A 20189-nucleotide genomic window follows, 5' to 3' on the forward strand; every position below is an offset into this window, starting at 1 on the left:
AACTTGGTTTTACAAACTGAAAAACACCCCAAAACCCAGAGTTCCACAAAAACTGCTCAGGACCATCTTAATAATCAACTTTTTCATAACCAGTTTCTGTTTCAGAGCTAGCACTGCTGATGCACCTACCTGCTGGGCAGCCAAGTCTAAATGTGACTGTTCCCACTAAAAAGTTTCACAAAATTAACACACTCCTCATAGTGTAACTATTCCCCTCCTTATATTTAGAGTTGCTCCAATATCACTGTCAGGACTTGATGATACATAGCAGTGCTATCTATAATGAGAGACTTTCTTCTGGTTCTTGGAAAGTTTGTCAAGCAAACTGCTGGGGAGTTACCAGCACTCAATATCTTTGTGCCAAGACCCTGCTGCCAAGCATTTGGGTTTTTCACGTTGCATATCTACAGTCAGTGGGTACCACATGGAGATTTCAGCCCAAGTATGGTAGGCATGGTCAAAACAGCTCACCACAGAGATGTTTATGTGAGGGAGAGTGGTTTGAACTGCAGAGTCCAACTGAAAGCCTGGACTTTGATTATGCATCAGAGGCACTCAAATGCCTCTTTCCACTCCTGCTTCAGAGATTGAAAAGCTTAACTGGACCCTAAGGTGCTAAAAGTTATGACATCAACACAAGCACAAGTTCAACACTTGAGCTGCACCAGCACCTCCAGCAGAACACCAGCCCTCTCCTTAGCTCTGCCTTGCAAAGCTTTCTGCTGCCACAGCTGTGCTCCCACTGACTTGTCCCTTTGCTCATTTCTGGCACAGCTGCCTCCATCCACAGCACTGCAGAGGAAGATCTTCATTCCTACTCTCTCTACAGCAATCTCAACAAAATGTCATTTCTGCTGCAGTGCCCCCACTGCGGCTCTAGTTATACATATATCAGCTGAATCCCAAACAATCCCCCTCCCTCAGATTCCTCTTAGCTCAAGAGTTATTCAAGGCACATCCTTCTCACATGTCTAGTTCATAGCACCTTCAAAACACAACACAAATGGATAGAAAGATACTGGACTTCTTTAAACCACAAAAAAAAAATGTTTCTAATTAACAGCACAAGAGAGAATTATAAATTTTCCCTTTCTTTTTGTATTTTCACTGGCAAAATGTATATTAATAAATATTTGTGTGAAGCCCTGCCCAGAAACTCGATCAGAAACCAGTCCTATGTGTTCAGTGCTGCAAAGAGTATTTTGGAGACACAGTGTGAAACTCTGAACTCACTGAACTCTGTGGTAAAACTCCTAACTTTTTTCTGAAACTCCCATATAACCTTAAAAAAAATAATCAGAAACATTTGTGGCCACTGTGCTGCAAAGAGAGAGAAAGGACAGCAACACACACGGACCTCTTTGGGGAAAAAGGCCAACTTTATTGTACAGACAGCCTGTATTTAAAGTGTGTTACTGTAGCTAGGACAGGACAGTAGTTCATTGGACAATTGGGACAATCATCCCTGGGACAGCACCTCAGGATGTATCCCACGGGAAAGACACCAGGTGTTAATTTTTATTATGAATTCCACTCTGTTTTTCACCATATTATCACCTTGGGAGACTTCCTCCCTAACTGAAGCTGCAGTCAGCTTGTCAGCCTGGGAATGGAGCTGAGAGTCAGGAGAAATCCAGGCCTGAAAAGAATGTCTAAGCTGTAATTCTCTAGCTCTCTAAATTTATGTGTCCATAGATATTCTCCATCCCTTCCTAGATTTTCAAAGAAGCTTATAAAATACACACATTTTGTACTTCTCAACAACATAGTACCTCAGTAAAAGTCTTCTGCATCTCAGGCAGCTAGCTCTGTGACCAGTTTGGTCAAACAATATGAAAAGAAAATTAAACCAAAATCATTAAATGGACTTGGGCATTTTTAGGTCACCTAGTCCATTTAAAAAGCAGCTGCTATTGCTTTGCCCATATTATTTTAAAAACATACTAAGAGACAGCATATTATCCAAGCAGACAGCAGCACAACAGTACAGGAAAATAAGTCAATGTGGTCCAACACATTCCTCACTCCCAGTGAAGGGCTCATTTGATCACAAAGCTGTTGCACAGCCAGCATTTTCATTGTGCAATCAATGGCTAGGCCAGACCTTCTGGGCATGAGTGTCAGCAATGGTCCTCTCAGCAAGGCTCAACTTCAGCAGATGTTTGTCAGAGGAAGCTCCTCTGCAGACTCTTGTCTAGCCCCCTTTGGCACACACTCCTCCAAATAATACATGACTAACTTGTGAGGAATACAACAGCTTGGTCATAGCTGAAAATTATAAACCAAAGCTATTCTGAAAATCTTAAAACAAAACCTATCCATTCCTCTTTTAAAAGTATGTAAGTACAACTGGGATGTGAGCAGCAGTGGTGCTGTCCTATTTGCTCAAATGCCTTCTTCCATTTCCAGGCCCAATGCCATCAAAATGCCTCTGTAGGGACCCGGGCTGGTCACTGCCTGCACATTCTGCACACAGTTCCTTTAAGGTCTCCAGCAGCAGCAAGGTTAAGGCAGCTGCAGAGGCTTCTGTCCCCAGAGATCAGTTTCATGGAAGGCTGAGTATCACCACAGAAACCAACTACAAAAACAGTCTACGGGCTCCTGCCCCGCTACTCTGGTAAAGCAATTTGTACTATGTGAAAGGCAAGGACAAATGCTGAAAACTGATCAAAGCAAACGCTGCTGTTAAAGTACCATTTTGTTTTGCTGACTTCTAGGCATCAAATCACAGGCTCTGTGTTTTGTTCTAAAAAGATGAAAGTTAAGTGCCAAGGATTTGTAAGGTTGAATTAACTATTCCGGCATGAAGACCTTTAGATAAATTCACAGCACATTTTCCAAAACAGCCATTACAAATCTGTGCTAATAAGCCAGGACAAAATATGTGGTGTTGTATTGAATTACACTGCCTAGGCTTGGGCAGCTGTTCGCTAAAAAAAGAAGAAAAAAAGAATTTTAACTCTTAGATCACGTAAGTTCATTTTCTGACTTACAAGTGATGCAATAAAGATAGATTTATGACATCTTAATTCATTACACTGTTGCAAAGATTAAATTAACTCATTCATAGCAGGCAAAATTTAGAGCTGAAATCTGAAAATTTATATCTCTGTCCTAAGTATTCTCACTCTTTTTGATAATACAATATTTATAGAACATAGTTTATTCTGGTATTGCAAGTCAAAGAAATTATTATGAAGAAACCTATTTTTACAGTTCACTTGTGTCTATCAATAGAGGAGATTTGGAATTTTTATTGAAATTCACTTGAAAAAATATAATGTTGGTACATTTGCCATAATAGAATTCAGTCAAGGATTAATCCATTAATCCACCTCAACTGGTGGTATCTGGTACTGCACCATTTTTCAGAAGTATTTATCAAGTACTTTGGTAAGGGTAGTTTTCTTTTTAAAATAAAAGTAAGGAAAAAGCGTACTCTTTCAACAGGGATTGTGATTCAAAATGGAACACTGGCTTTTCCTCCCCCTCAGACTTTTGCTAGGCTCACTGAATATTGTATTACAGATTTGATACCAAGCCAGCTATAGTAGATCACAATATCCAGCTTTCCAAAGCCAACAGTTTCTGAGAGAGAGTTTGCTGATTTTTCCAAGAAACTCAAAATATGTTCACATGGTGTTACTGCTTGAATCTAACATTGCTTGCAGGGTTAGATACTTGCACTCTTAAATCAAATGACTGTATAAGCACATTCCTAAAAGCACACAGGAGCCTACTGCTTCCCTTCTGGGAAGGTTCTCCAATGCAGACTCTTGGTTCAGACAGAGCAAGTACCAATTTCTGAAAACTCACCCCAGCAACCAGATAGAAGATCTTCAAAACAGTATCAAAGAAACCACCAGCTCCAGGGAACCTGCAATGGCACTAAAAGCAAGCACTCATTCCCACAGTTACCTTTTGTCCCACAGAATCCAACATTGTGCTACCTTCTCAGCCCTTGCCAGGGACACACCATGCCACCCCCTCTCTGCCAGACCAGCCCTCATGGATGCTGCTGGGGCAGGGACCTGCCCCTTTGGGAGGGAGCTGCGATGTGTGAGGCACAAGGGAAGGAAAGACCTTTTATTACTTCCAGGACGAGCCATAACTCAATCCTTAGGGAATGGATCTGAGTCCCAGGTAGCATCTACCCAGGTGCATGGGGGACTGAAGTTTATTTCCAAGGCTCATGTAATACTCTAATAAATCAACTCTTTGCTTATTTTACCCTAAATACAGGATTGCAAACAGATTGGCATTGCCTGGACCTTCTCACCCACACAGTGCTAGAGAATCAGATTGACTAAACAGCAGTTATAGCTCAGCTTTAAAAATCATGGGAAAGATTCACCCCTGGCATAATTCCACCAAAGCTACTGGCATTAAACCAGAGACTGATGTGGCCCCATACATTACTTCATAGAAGAGAGAATACTATTGCACAATCTCTTGACCGTTATAATCTACCACCCAGACTGGAAAACCAGGCTCTATTCAAAAAAAAGAAGATAAGAAAACAGAAAATTTCATAAGGACTGCCCAACTATGACCTGTGGCCCACTGCACTCTCTTCGTTAAGAAGTACTCTTAAAAACCTTTGACCAAAAGGTGTTTGAAAACTCCTTTTCCCCTCACCCCTGCTTGTCCTGCAATAGGGGCTAAAGGTCAGGGTGTGCTGTGCTAGACACAAAGCTTAAAAATCAAGTCCTGCAGCACATGAACATGCCAACATCCACTAACAAACAATTTTGAATTATGCATGATGTTCCCATTATTAATGATTCAGAGGAAAAATCAGAGAATCATAAAACAAGCTGAGTTGGAAGGGACCCTCAATGATTATCAAGTCCAGCTCCTGGCCCTGCACAGCACCATCCCCAAGAGTCACACCATGTGCCTGAGAGCATTGTCCAAACACTTCTTGAACTCTGTCAGACTTAGGGCCTGCCCTGGGGAGCTGCTCCAGTGCCCAGCCACTCTCAGGGTGTAGAACCTTTTCCCAATACCCAACCTAACCCTCCCCTGACACAATTTCAGGCCATTATCTTGGGTCCTGTCACTGGTCACCACAGAGATCAGTGCCTGCCCTCCTCTTCCCCTCATGAGGAAGCTGCAGAATGTGGTGAGGTCTCTCTTCAGTTTCCTCTTCCCTAGGCTGAGCAGACCAACTGACCTCAGCCATTAAAGGACAGCCCCAAAATGTGTGTTCAAGACAAGAACTAAACAATGTACCCTTCACCTTCAGTAGGGATGAAGCACTGCACTTGAATTTGGCACCTGCTCCATGCAGAGCAATACATTGTTTTTAATGAAGATGTAAGGTTTCAGAACCAGGTAGATAACTGACCTGCCCATACACTGACTTCGTAGTTGTATCCAACAGTCAGATGACAGACAGCCCTTTAGAACAAAAGGCATAAGGGCTTGCAGCACACTCAAAAATCATCTGTAATTCTGCCTCCAGTGTAAGCTCTGGTACATTTCTTGCCCCCATATTAAATGACCAAGCTGAGGGTCTGTGTAATAGGATCGAATTGCAGCACATTTACATCTCCTCATGTGGATCTGCAATTCAGCTGCTCCACGCAACAGATTCAAAAAGCAAACTACAAATAAAATTTAGTACTATAACATTATCAAAGACATCATGTGGCAGATAAGTACAATGGTATGCTGTATGACATTAAACATATTGCTGTGTTCCTGGCAGCATGGTTTCCAGTGACTGGTTCATAACTGATAAGTTCCTGCACCAGTGATACTTTCTCCTCAAAAGTGTAAGAGTAGGCAACCATGCTGGTAAAGTTTTACTGGAAATGCAGTGCCTGTTCAGAAAGCACCACAGCTCACACAGCATCAGAAAATTCTGATAAAGGAGACATTACAAAATAGTGCTTCTAGCTTCATGAAAATGTTGGACTATTTTTGCCCTGAGCTTAGTCACATAATTTATTTTCAGACAAAAACATAGCAAATTAATCTCTAGTGTTCCTAAGTTGTTATCCTAAACTGGAGCCAAATGCTAATAATTTATGCAAATATCTCGGTAATAAAAGCTACTCTTGATACAAATAACTTGGCAAATATGCAGGACAGTTATTGAAGTCTTATTTGCAATAGAAAGGGGTATTACTTTCACAGTGCAAGAATAATAAGAGTAAAAAAACTTGAAGGTTTGTACAAGAACAAGAAGGGCAATAACTTATATTACCATAAGTCATACTGAGACAGTTCTGTGACAATCATCTTGAAAGTACAGCCTGAAGAGTTTACTGATAAATTTTATGTATAGATCATATACGCATTGCCTGTGTTAACTTATTATACAAAATACAGCTTTCCTTGTGCATATATATTTCAATTCCATTTTCACTGAATATGTTCTGTATTACATAGCTTTGAGAACCAGAATTCTCCTGAAAAAGATTTTTCAAAAACTTCTGTCTGCAGCAAAGAAAGCAGTTCTGCTCAGCTTTCCCAATCAAATGTAACTTTCACATGATAATTCCCACTTTGGTCACCTGCAGAGCAAGGGCTGCCCACAGTGACCAGCCCCACAGTTCAGTCAATGGAAAACTGACGCCCATCAGTGCAAAGCTGGGACCCCTTTGCCCATTCTGTCTGTGACCTAAATGAGATGCTCAGGCTCCCAAAGATTAAGTGAAACCATTTGTGCCATCTGCCCTTCTGCAGATCAGCCAGGCTTCCCAGCACTCAAGTCCTAAAAACACCGCTCAGCTTCACTCAGCTTTGCATAAATCAGTAGATGTCAATACCATTCACATGGCATATAATGAATCCTGAGGGGACAGCCTTCCTTTTATACATTTTGTGGGAAAATTCCTTGTTGGCTTTAGATCTGCTTAAGGGAAGATCTTTCCCACTACACCACAAGTACAGCATCTCCCCTACTGTTGCTAGCAGCCTATTAAAAAAAACGGTATCATCATCTTAAGTTTTACTTTAATAATTAAGGTAGAAGACTCATGCAGAAATGAAACCAATTTTCAGATAATTTTCTATTCCATACTGTGTGTATATATTGCAGATCTAAGTGTTTCTTCAGTACATCTCCTGAGCTGCAAACTTGAATTTGCCTTCCCTTCTCCCACTCCTAAACTATTACCAGGTAGTGTGTAACAGGGTACTCAGTGCCCCGAAAAGAAAAAATGGGTGTGGAGGGGGTTAACTATGTCAGAGGATATATGAGTACATACTAAAAAACAGTTCCTGCCCCAAAGGAAAAGCTTCTTAAACTGAGATATAAAGGACATATGACAAATTTCTGCCAGGACCATTTTTCTTAAATGCATTTGGGGTCTTCTAAACTAATCTACACAGGTTATTAAAGGTAAACACAAGTTTCTACTGCCTGTATTTCCAGCAAGTTAGACAGGTGCTAGCTACCCAGCAGCAATGACAGAGCTGCAGCAGTGTATCACTAAAATATCAATACATCTTGCCTCTCACCAGGTCTGGTTAGTCCAGGCTCAGTATGATACTAATCCTGAATGCTATGTGTATTCAGAGACAGTATTAGCACTATCTCATCTCCACCAGGTCTGAGGGTAGAGCTGACACAGCAGGTTCATAGTTCACCTCAACTGCAAACACCATGCAGATGTAACATAGCACACAGTGTCTAAAGAACATAATGGCAAATCTGGAATATGAACACAGAATTTCCAAATCTCAGGGTAAATCCTAAATGGTTTAACATCATACTTTCCACTGTTTCACAAGCTGCAGGTGGGGAAGGAGAGGAGGTTAAGATAATAGGACTTCAGAAAGCAAGTAAATAATACAAAGAAACAAGAAAAAGATGTCAGAGACTGGCAGGGCAAAAGGTTATGTCAGTTGAAATCCTCCACATACAAAAAAGTTTGGTCCTCAGGGTTTGCAGCTAGACCATGCATAGAGCCAGATGACTGGAAAAAAGAAACATCATTCTACAAATGTCTTTTAAAGAGGCACTGTCACAGAGAAAGTGTAAAATGCAGAGCTCACATCTTTACTGGACATGCAAAATTAAATTCTTGCTTTCCAAGCCAGGGTAAGGAACAGCATGTGTGCATGACTCATAAAAAACAGAAAACATAGCAGCAGCTCCAGATTTAGGAAACAGTTTTGTTTACTTTATTGTCAGTAACTCACCAGCCCAAGAGCTGGTGCAAATGTGTGTCTGTACTACATATGCTCACAAACAGTATTAGAAATGAAATACAAAGGAAACTGCTTTCAGAAGATGAAAAGTAATTGTTACCAATATATTATCTCTCTACTCCCCTGGGGTGGGTCTTCAATCTTCCCATTTTTTTTCTTATTTTCAAACTTTAAAAAATTCAGAACTTTTAATCTCTGTACAAGCAAAGCAATATTTGAGGAATAGTTCAAATTATGATTTTACAATACTAACTGCACAGGAAAAACACCCTGCCACAACCCCTAAGGAACCAGATATTCTATTTAATCAGGCCTAGCCATATAAATAAGACTAGTCATATCTCTACATAATTGCAGAATCAATACTATAAAATCTGACAAAAACCTCCAGAAGAAATGTGTGACTTCTTGCACAAGGATGCCATTTTATGCACATCATACCTGCACTGTCTCACTGATTCTTGCTTGAACAGAAATTTACTGAAGAAAACAGTGGCTTGCTTTCCAGGTAAGTAAGAAAGAATTAACTGCTGCTCCTTGCATAAAGTATTTTTCCGTGTAGCTTTCAGGTGCTTTTTCAGTGTTCAATTTACTTCATTACAGCTATGACTTGAAACCCAATTAGTGGGGAAAGAAGGCACGTTCCAATGGCATACACAGACAATACACCTACAAAGCAAGGGCCCCTGTACTTCCCTGCAAAACCAATGTCATCCAGAGTCACCTTTCCCAAGAGGCTTCAGAACCCCATGTCCATATTCACACTATGCACTAGCACAGCATGTCCATGCAGAAGACATGAGCACTGTGCTTCCTTGAGAGATGATGGAATAGTGAGCCACACCTCAAACAGTCTTCAGGCTAAGAGAACGTTGGTTATCTCCAGAATGGTGACAGTTCTTAATACTTTTCCCTCACTGATGGCATTTGAGTGATCACCAAATACTGCCTCTCATCTAGACACACTAACTACTGCCACCAACATGTTTATTATATATGGCATGATGTCCAATCATAATAAAAACATTTCTTTATTAAAAATTGCCCCAGCAATTGTAAAAGAGACAGTATCAGCTATGAATTACCTATATTTCCTTCAAACTTCTCCAAGCAATTTAAGTTTCAGATATTTGTACCTCATGGTGGTGCTATTTTTTGCATCTTCTCATTTAAATAACACGTTTTCCTACTGTATAAGTACTCTGCTTATGTTTCACAGAGAAAATAAGAGACTCTTCTAGAGAAATACAAACTTGAGTGTTATCAAAGTGTTATCAAATGCAAAACCAACATAAAAACACCCAACCAATTAAAACATGTTTTGTTCTTCTATCTTGCCACAGGGTGGTTTTATTTTTCAGCTGATACAGGAGCATGGCTGTCAGGCATGGCAAGCTCCACACAATTTATGTTGGAAATTTTCCCCGGCACTGGGAAGCTGAAGAAGAACAACTTAATTCCAGCTTTTGGTTCAAACAGATATTCTAGAGAACAACATAAATATGACCAGTCATGACAAATATTCCTACAACATCTCACACACACATACATGAACCCAAAGCTAGACTGGAACCTGACCATGAGGTTTGTGCTACAAATGGACTCCTGGAAATGTCATCACCTCCTTAACTATCTTTTCTTGGAGAAAGTAATGTATAAGGAAGACAGGTTAGAAGCTTTGAGCAAACTGGAGACCATGAACACAAATCACAGCCTATGATCAAAAAATCAACACACCTCTGCCTGAACTAAACATGTGAGCCCACGTGCACACAAGCCATAGAGAGACAGGAGTCCATGCAGGAAACAGCAGCAGCAGCCCTCTTGCTGTCTGCAACCCTGCAAGAGCACATCAGTACCTGCAGCATCTTGCACGAGGGGAAAACTGGAGCCCAGTATATAGCCTCCAACACGGCATTTTAAGCAGCAGTCAGCAAAACCAAAAACTGTGATCAGTCAGAAAACTCAGTGACGTTTTTCCTTCTGAAGCCATTAGCGTTCTGTGGTAGGCCTTGGCATGGCTTCAGACACAGCTCCACACAGCTCTCTCAGCTGAGAACAGGGCTCACTTTCTGCACACAGCAAACAGCCCATGTCTAAAAACGGAAAACACCGAGGGTTTGCACGGCGCTTTCCAAGTCATGAGATGTCACTGCTGCCTCTTTAAGGGCAGACACGCGTCAAGCCACGCTCCTGCAGGACACACGGCTCTGTACAAACAGGCTCCTCTGGCAACACAGGACTTCCTCTGGCACTTCTGGTGGGCAGAACTTGAAAGGACTGCCAAATCCAATGACCAGCAAAGCCTGAGCTGGCTGAAAACAACACACAGACTGCAGTCCAGACAAACAAGATGAAAAAGCCACATTAAAAAGGTGGGATTTTATGTAAGCACAGATGCCTCAAAGTGCTAAGAAAGAGAAGAGGGGAAAGAATATTTTAAAGGTTTTCAAACAAGCAAACTCCACTTCTTAAAGATGTGGGAATGCCATGTTCATCATGCATAAGGCAATTAAGAGATCAATGTCATTTTAATGCATCAGCTGCATGGGAGTTGCAGCTTTCAGCAGACATGGAGTTATCTGAGACAGATACTGAATGATAGTGATTTCAGTGGCACAATGCTGCCGCTATTTTTAAGGCTTTGTAAGGTCTATCGTGTATTTTTTTTTTAATTCAGTCCAGTACTCCAGCTGGGCCTTTGGGCATGGCTATGTGTAAAGGGAGCAACAGCAGCCTGCAAAACCACCCTGGTGAGCCAGTGGAGCTACCACAAGCTGTGGGCAAGCTTTGGAAATTACCCAGGATCAAAGATGTATGTGATGAGGAACTCCCGTTTCCCAAGCAACAAACACAGGGTGTTCCTGGAGTACATTTGCCACAGCGTCACTCACAGCTTGACTTTGAGAGCCACTGGCACAGAGCACTGGTGGAAGCAGTAATTCATCTGGACTTCCCGTGCTCCATCTTTGTATGAGGGAAGGCACCCTTCCCTCACAAAACACCATGCCAAATGATTACAATAAAAAGCAGTAGTCAACCTCAAATTTGACAGAGACTTGAAGGTGGCCAAACTCATTTTCTATTGTTCTTCTGTATACCCACTATGACTGATTATGTTTCCTCTGCACAACTTCACGAACCACACATCATAAAGAAATAACAAATAATAGGTGAAGTGATCAGGTTGACCTTGGTGGGCTCAGCATAACAGGAGAGCTGGCCAGATGAAGAGGCTGAAGGCTCAAAACCCCTGAACATACTTGCATTGAAATGTGCAGGTCTGCTGCTATAGCTAGAGATCCACTACTGCTGCCAAACTAAGGAAGTCACAAAGTGAAGAGGCAAGAAAAGGAAAATACCCTTCCAAGGTTCAGATTTGGTCTGTACCTTGGCAGAGGCACAGTGTTTTGTTTTATCTCTCAAAGCTTCTCCTCTTCTAAGGCAGCAACTATTTTTCTTCAAAGCAAAGGCCTTTAACCTACCAGAAGTACTAAATATACCCACATGCAGTACTGTATACCTATTCAAACAAATTAATAGGTAACAAAATCCTCACTGACTCCAGCTGTCAAGCAACAAACCTTGAATTCTCTTCCTGCCTGCTGCCAGCACATGACCTCCAGGCCCCCTCTGACCATGACTCTGATACTGCAGGTCAGCACGTTTCAAATCTGCCCAAAAAGTGGCCCCTTTATCTGAGCTGAATCTCAAGGCTGTTCCTGGATCTCTGTATGCCTGAGCATGAAACAAAACATTTTTCTCTGACATAGCCTTGAGTAAGGCTGCTGTAGTATTAAAATTTCTGAAAACATTGAAAACAAACACACTGGGAAATATAGTAAATATGCAGCATAATAGGTAAAATGAACTAGGCTTTCACCACCTTCATCACCCAGATCTTCAAAGTCCTAAAAACCAAAAACACTGTGACATAGAAAAATTATCCTGAATTCAGAATCAGCATATTTTAATTAACCTATTCCAGGAGCTAACAGCCATTTTAATATCATGCTTACTCTCAAAGGAAATTTTTTAAGTTGTTATTATTAACTTTTTGTCAAATAGCACTGATTAAACAGAGGGGAAAAAGGTTTGTCGAATTATTACAGTCTCAGTGGTGTTACTCAAAACTATAATAATAAAGACAAGTCTTTAGTTTTCCTGCCTTCATTTCATATAACACATGCTAAACATCTGTATCAGGCATAACATCTTAAAATTTTTGAGGATGAGGATGTCAATGAAAACAATAGTGAATCCATTGCCAGGAACTCTGATTCCATGTATTCATATGTATTCAATCCTAAGTATTCACATGAGATTAATTTTATATGCCCCTCCTCTCTCCCTTTAACTATTTCAGTTGTGACTGTGTGCTCAAGGCAGCTCAGGGAAATTCAACGAACAGGCATAAGAAAAGAATCTTCCATTAATTTAGAACTTGATAATATACCTAAAGAGTGACTTTCATCTTAAAATAATTTTTATGCTCTTCTACACACATTTTTCTGGTGCAAATTTCTAGAGTTTCCAAGCAACTCTGCAAACAGTAACTCTTCCTCAGAACAAACAGCTCCATGAGGAAGCAACTATCTCATTTCTAAAAACTGAGAAACTGAAGCAGTGAAGATACCCAAAGCCAAAGAGAAAGTTATTGTAAGAGTTCAGTAGTTCCTGGCATTCAGCTGAGACCCAGATCAGTACAGAAATGCACACACGCACTCACTTCCCCAGGAATATTTGATCAAATAAAACAAACAAAAAAGGCTTGCATTTTTCTTGCCAAGTTCAATATAAACACTTGAGGCTATTACATGCACCCGTATTCTATTTCCTATGATAAAGCATGGCCAAATATGAATTGTGATAAAGGACATTTCTAAGAAATACTTGAAAAAGATTGGAACTTTGGGGGTTCTTACTTGAAGAAAGAAGACTTGAAGAAAGATTCCCAGTCTCAACATACAAGATTGCACTCCAATGGGATTAATGAAGTAAAATACAAACAAATTCCTTATGTGATAACAGAATTCCAGAATATGATCTTGTATTTACCAGATTTCTGTCTTAACACAGAAGTAGTAAACTACTAATTCACAAAGTTTCACAAAGACTGTTCAGAATACATAATCCTATACATTTCCACTCTGTCTTTTGTCTTCTTTTTTCTGGTTTATAGGCAAGGAAAAGCACACAAATCTTACTAACCCTTAAAGCTTGCCTGTGTTACAGGAGGAACACATAGCCCTGCCATGCCCTCCCCCTCACCAGCCACCCCTCCTATGTTTAAATTTGCCAACGATTGTTGTCTGTATATTCCACAGGAGTGTCAAAGTGAGTTAAATTAATGCATACACATATGTTGCATATTTATGAGAACCATGATAACTGCACAAGTATGTTTAATGCATGAACCCTCCAAGGAATTTGCTAGGGGAAGTTTACACTCCTCCCAGCAAGTAAGGAATGTGTAATTTAGCAGCATTCTAGCACAGTGCAGGTTAAAAACAAAACAACCCAACTCCTCCCCCAAAGCAAGCCTTCACTTAAAGATTTTCAGATCCTGCATTCCATATTATCAGAACTTCAGCCAACCTCTGAACAAATACATGATTTATTTTAAACTTGCTTTCGATGTTGCTAAATCTAAGTAATGTGCTGTCAAACCAAACCACTGGTTTTATTCTGGAGTCTGCTGGAAATACTACATGACAAACAGATCTCTACCTTTGCTATCAACGTTTGCAGGCAACAGGAAATACCTCAGCTGGTAAATCAAGCTCACAGTAACTTAAGGTGATGGGTACATTCTACTTTTAGACAAAGGGCCACTTGGAGTTGGTTTCTACAATAATGGAAAAGATAACATTTGCTCTGCTTTGTTCTCCGAGTCTGATCCTATAAGTAAAATCTGATCTTTCGAAGTTGTTTACACTCCTTTGCTTAACACTGTTGCCAGCAAATCTTGCTCCAGCTTCCTGTGCATTTTTAGAGCAGCCATCTCCGAGGGTTGTGACTGGAAATTGCTCAGGAAATGGGAGAAGGAGGCTAAGGGCTCCAAATGCTGAAATCTATTCCGTGCCCTACACTTCAGTATACCGCCACAGCACACAGACAGGACAGCTTAGGGCAAACTGCTTTCTTAACATAAGCACGTTAGACGAGGCACAAGCAGCCTCCTTCTGCTAGACAGCAAGTATTCTGACTCAAAGCCAGGCATTTCACTCTGTCATTGTGTCACACTGATGAGGCAGTGGGGGCACAGCCTGCATCCTTGCACAGAGCACCACAAAGTGACACAAGCAGCACCAGCGGCACCGGCCCAGAAGGAAATTTGGGCTCGTGCAAACGGGCACTTGGCACCTGAGCAGTGCTGCTCCCTCGGGAGGTGCCAGCTCCAGCTGCAGCCCGGTTCATCCCAGCCCTGGGCACCTTCAGTAAACGAGAAGTTACAAGATCCCCCAGCACCACGTCCCCACACCACGTACTCTTCCTTCTTTCAATAAAAATTGTGATTACCTTGCAAACTCATAGCGAAGTCGCCTATGACTTAGCAATGGATTTAAAGTTTACTGAGAGATGAGAGAAGCACTGAAAAATCTATAGCAGAATCACATGCAGCTATTTAGTTCTCATTAGAAACTATGTTTAAAAAACCCAAACCAACCAACTAACCCTAACCAACTGCACCCCCTCCCAAGCCAACAATCTACAAAACCCAGAGAAAAACAAAAAGCCCTACAATCTCACCTTCATGTCCAGAGAACTGATCATACCTACACATTTTCAGTCATTCACAGTGCACTTATCAGGCTGATACACTGCCTGGTATACTAAGAAAGGTTTAAAAAACTCCAAAACAAAACAAAATCACCGAACAAACTCCCACACCACCACCACCACTCCAAATATAAAAAAGACCTGTTCCTCATTCACAGTCCCATCAAAAAAGTGTAACTTTTCTATTCATCTCATGATAGTAGAAGATCTGATGATTTTGATTAACGGAAGCCAACGACAAATCTACTGAAAAAAATGTAAATAATTTTTCTCATCATAAACTAGACATTTAAGACTGTATATATGCTGAAAATGAACACAACAGCTGAAGTGTCAAGGATGCATACAATGCACATTGAGCTGAAGGCACTACAAACCCAACAAGGCTGATACTGAAGTCAGCAGAAGAATGATTCTGGCCAAGAGAATCTGCCTTTATTTTAATTGCTATAAATGACTCCACTTGAAAGTTCTTTCAGCACAGATTTAGACCCTCTTTTCCTAAGCTTCTCCCTGTTAGATCATGATCTTTGTTCTCTCATTAAAAATTCTCTATTTGTGTGCAGTCATATTTCTCTCACAGAACACACTAAGGATTTCTGTGTGTAATACTGTAAGAACATGTACTAAAAGGCTCAGCTGTCACGGCATGCAGTGTTTTCTTTGCATTTTGCAATTCTGATTTGATGTTTTGAGAGTAAACAACAATATGGCACAATGGCACATCAAAAATTTTATTCTACTGTTGCTTTCAGAACAGCTAAAGTTTTTGCCAGTCCCCCCAAGTGCAGCACACAAGTAATTGGACTATCACAGCAACACTTGCTTGCTGTACAGCAGTCCCCTCTCAGTGAAGCATTAAGGCTGCATTACACTGGCAAAAGAATCTGAACTTCAGTATTTGTTTATAGTGGTCATGGCAGGGATCCAAAGGTATTCATGTTAATTTACAACACATTTAGGTAAACGATCTGCTTTTGAAGACAGCCAATTCTGCAAAGGCCTGTTGGAGATCTGTTTCTTATTTCCTTTGCCCACCCCCTACCTTTTTAAAGTACACTTTGTGGTTGTGGAAGATAATGAAGAGGGTGGCTAGGTATGGAAGCAGTTTATTCATATGACATGCAGAGCATAGGTGGACAGCCTCCATGCAAATTGTACGTGGTTCTTTGTGGTACTTCGGTGACAATTCAGTAATAACTGTATGCAGCAAATTAACGTACAATAATCCCATTTGAAGACATACTTATCACCAGGGATCTGGAGAAAATGTAATTTCCCCTTTACCTCTCTTTCATGATGGCCAAGACCCTCCTTGGGGTTTCTGAGATTGAGGACGTGCACCTCTTGGGGCAGGCTCGTCGTGCCCCGGCTTGCACAGCCCGATAAGACTGTAAAGCTTTCCAATAAGGCATGGACCGGGTGCGAATTGTTCACAGGCGATAAGACACATTCCCTCTGAGGCACAGGACCTGCAGAGAAAGACACAGACACATCATTGGGAGGAAAAAAAAAATACATCGTTTATACTTGTCAAATAATGATCATCCCTTTGTTCAGAAAATCCACAGGAACACAAATAGAAGCTTCATTCTCTACAAAATTAAGAATTGTATTCCCATTGCCCTTCTAAGTTGTCCTGAATATGCTAACTCATTAGTTCGTTTCTCTATGAAAGTCTAAATTTTCAAGTATAAATTCCAAAACTGAAGGTATTTTTTCTTTACCAGGGAGGAAAACAAAGAGAAAAAAAAAGTAAAAAAAAAAAAACAAAAATCAAACAAAACAACTAAAAAAACCTCAACCAAAACCAACCAACCATCCCAAAAAACAAACAAAACCCACCCCCCCACCACCAGTGACAGTGGTCAGAGGAACTGGTTTGTCTTAGATGTTGATGTCAAATACTGTTATCTGCAAACACTGTAAATGCAATCGTGTATATAACAATGAAAAGTTAATATCTACCAGAAAGGTAATTATGTCAGGAAGGATTTGGGCGAGTTGAATTTGTTGCTTCAGAAGCAGTGGTGATTTATAGTGAACATCATTCAAATGCATTGTACAAAACAGCAGACATCTGTCACATGATAAAATGAAATGTTTGTTTACTGAGTCTATTTTGTGTCTGACAGCAATTATCCGCACTGATAACAGTTATCTCATCCAAAACAGAGTGTACGCCCTCTCAAATAATCACCACAGCATGATGTAGTGCCATACTCTTATATGGTACGTGAGACCGTGTGATGGGATAGAGCAAGGCAGCACAAAATGAAGCATACAGAGCAGCATACATTTGAACTATATCCCAGGAAACTAAATCAAGACAAATATTTATGAAAAGCAGCTCTGCTTTTCCAAAACGGCTCAAGCCCACCCCTGTCAGTAACAGACACACGTATGTTTTTGATTCAGAAGGTCACAAGGGAACGTAATTGATTTAACCCCTAATTTGCACCAAAGGCACTCAGATAAGAATTAGACTCACATGAACCAGTCAGTTCAGAGCCTGCCAGGCATGAAAGAGAAATACAAGGTAGAAGCATAGTTTTTTTCCGGATTCTGCACATCTGCAATTGAAGTAAAATGCTTCCTTTCAAAGAAGTTCAAAATAAAGAACTTTTATTTGAGGATTTTCCCTCAACTGATTAAATAGAAGAGATCTAGCTGGTTTTGTCAAGTCTAAAGCCAGCTATTGTAGCACTAGAGATCATCTGACACTGGTGCACCTTATGTTTAATTATATTAGCACTGACCTACACTTCACTGGTTAAAACCACAGTTCTTTCAGAATACAGTTTGCAATTGGCCATTTACTTACAAGTCAGAGTCTGTCTTAAACCAGACTATCTGGAAAAAGCAAAGCCCTTGAGCACAGGGAGATTTCTGCAGTCCCTTGGACCACAAAGGGGCCGTTCCTGAAACCCACCAGTGCACAGTGCACATCCTATGAGCTCCCACAGAGCAGGAATATTTGTAAAGGCAATGCTCAAGGCACAAATTATACAAGCATGTGCTTGGGGTACAGAGGATAAACAAACTTTCTTCTCCCTAAATGAAGAGCTCGGCAGCTTGGAGCTTGACCACCAGCTTGGAAGACTTGAAGTTTTCTGGATTTTATTTAACTTCTTTTAAAGAACAAATATACAAAATGCGACTGATTGAAGTAACGATACTCAGTTTAATAAAAAAAAAAAATTAAAGTTGCCCTTTGTAATGCTTGAAGAAATATTTAGAATTTGTAACAATAAAAAAAAACAGTAGAGAGGCCGCATTTTCCTGGTGTACAATAGCAGATCAGAGAACCTACTGATCAATTAGCCCAGCCACTGATGTGTAAGTCCTACAGCACACCATGTTATACAATCTGCACAAAACACTTCTCTAAACTTCACAAGCACTTCTTGGGCTAGGAAGGAAAGGAGCACTTGTTCATTGAATTGTTTCTTGTCAGCCAGAATGGAGTTGATGGTGGAGATGTTTCAATCATAACACACACTCACACACAAAGAACAAAGTGCAAGACTGAACAAAAGCAGAAATTGAGCTGCTGACAAAAATGCACACTTTACTTAGCAAAAGTTCAGGAGCAAATACCTCCCCTGTGATTTCCCTGTGAACACCTATTCCCATGCAGGACATCTACCAATCCTTCCCTTCAGCCTTCTTCTGGTATTTACTCTGAACAAATTTAATACGTTGGAGTAGAAGACATCTGGATTTTCCCCTGACATCCTACAAGGGGAAGATGATTGTGACTGTTTCGTTCAGGCTGTAACTGCCTCCTTTGCTGGCACCTCAAACGCACATGAAGAAATCCCTCTGTTCTGCTCAACGTGCAAGATGGAAACAGTCCCGGAGGGAGCAGAAGTTCACATCCTGGATCGCTGCGTGCAGCTGGGCTTATCTGCACAGGGACAGGCAGAACGAGGCATGCCTGCTCTGCCTGCACTCCACCCTGCCTGGACAGGGGCCAGATCTCCGGTAGAAATTCTGTCCCCAGCTGGCAGCGAGCCCACTGCTGTGCCAGTCCCGAGCAGGGCTTACTGGTGTAGGTCCACTCTTCCAGCAGTGCAGCTACACAGCATCTGCCTGCACCCCCTGGCAGCCTGGGCCACGTCCCCTCTGCCAGCTCTGTTTGGAGGGAAGGAGTGCACAGAGCTGCTCTAAGCTGCTCAGTCCAAGAAACCAATGTTTTGGGGGAATTACTGCATTTGATAGAACTGCTTTCAGACCAGCTTCGTAAGAGCAAGGGATACTGCAATGACTCGAGTATCTGAAGGATTCTCCACTGCAATCAGACACGTGCTATGAGACTGGCTACGTACAAGGCATGTTGTGGTGGTAAATAACTGAGAGGTTACTCCAGCTGTCACATTTTTGCCAACTTTCACCCAGGTGCCTGAGTAGCCCTGGGCCCATACTGCCCTTCCCAGCAACTGGAGACTCTCACAATCACAGCTTCTCTTACACTGGCGATATCAAACTGCAATCCTCGTGCACTGATATTGGCACTTCTGCTCAACCACTAACCTGGGTGTAGTGCCATGCCCACATACACTGGCATGCCTGGAGGTAGCACCAAGCAAAATGAAAGCTTATTTCTAGATCACAAAGTCCACTGAATGCTCAGCCTGGACATGGCACAAGGCAGCTCCTTCTGCTACCTCCTCTGCATCTCTGCTGTACTTTAGTCTATTCTTACACTATGTGCACCCCAGCAATGCTGGAGCTATCTATCTGCTCAACATTAATTAAATGCATTTCTTTCCAGGCCTTCCTACTGGACCTGCAGATCTGCCCCACTCAAAAGTGGATGCTGCTACAAGGCACTGTCACTCCAGTGGGAGCTTCAAGAGCTCTCCTCTATCCAAACTCTCAACTTTTGGCTCCCTCACAGACCCTTCATCTTCCTTCCTAACTGCCATTTTTTCTCTGACTAGAAAGCCAGCTACTTCCTCTATGTAGTTTTAATCCTACAAAATGTGTATTGACTACTCTGAAAAAAAAACCTAAAAAGTCTTCCCTAGGACACTACTAATCTGATTGTTGGTCACCTCCACACTACCTACTTACATTTGAAAGCCTATATGAAACCACAGCCTCATTCTACCTGTGCTTTACTGTTGCTCTGCCCTCCACAAACCCCAGGATGAGGTTTTGCCAGTTTCCCACTCCAGTCTCACACCCTGTTCCTGCCAACCTCATCCACATCAGCAACACGTGCCAAAATTCAT

At 41.4% G+C, this 20189-nt stretch overlaps 1 protein-coding gene across 2 annotated transcripts in view; it reads right to left on the reverse strand.

The window, feature by feature from the left end:
* The window catches only part of TGFBR3 (transforming growth factor beta receptor 3), a 111105-nt gene that overhangs the window by 49561 nt on the left and 41355 nt on the right, over positions 1–20189 (reverse strand). For both annotated transcript variants that reach the window (XM_014884131.2, XM_088169961.1), the window contains exon 3: positions 16237–16421. In XM_014884131.2, the coding sequence (XP_014739617.2) occupies positions 16237–16421 (185 nt within the window). The remainder of the gene's footprint in view (positions 1–16236; positions 16422–20189) is intronic.

The sequence above is a fragment of the Sturnus vulgaris genome, chromosome 9, assembly GCF_052056855.1.
Source record: "Sturnus vulgaris isolate bStuVul1 chromosome 9, bStuVul1.hap1, whole genome shotgun sequence".
NCBI lineage: Eukaryota > Metazoa > Chordata > Aves > Passeriformes > Sturnidae > Sturnus > Sturnus vulgaris.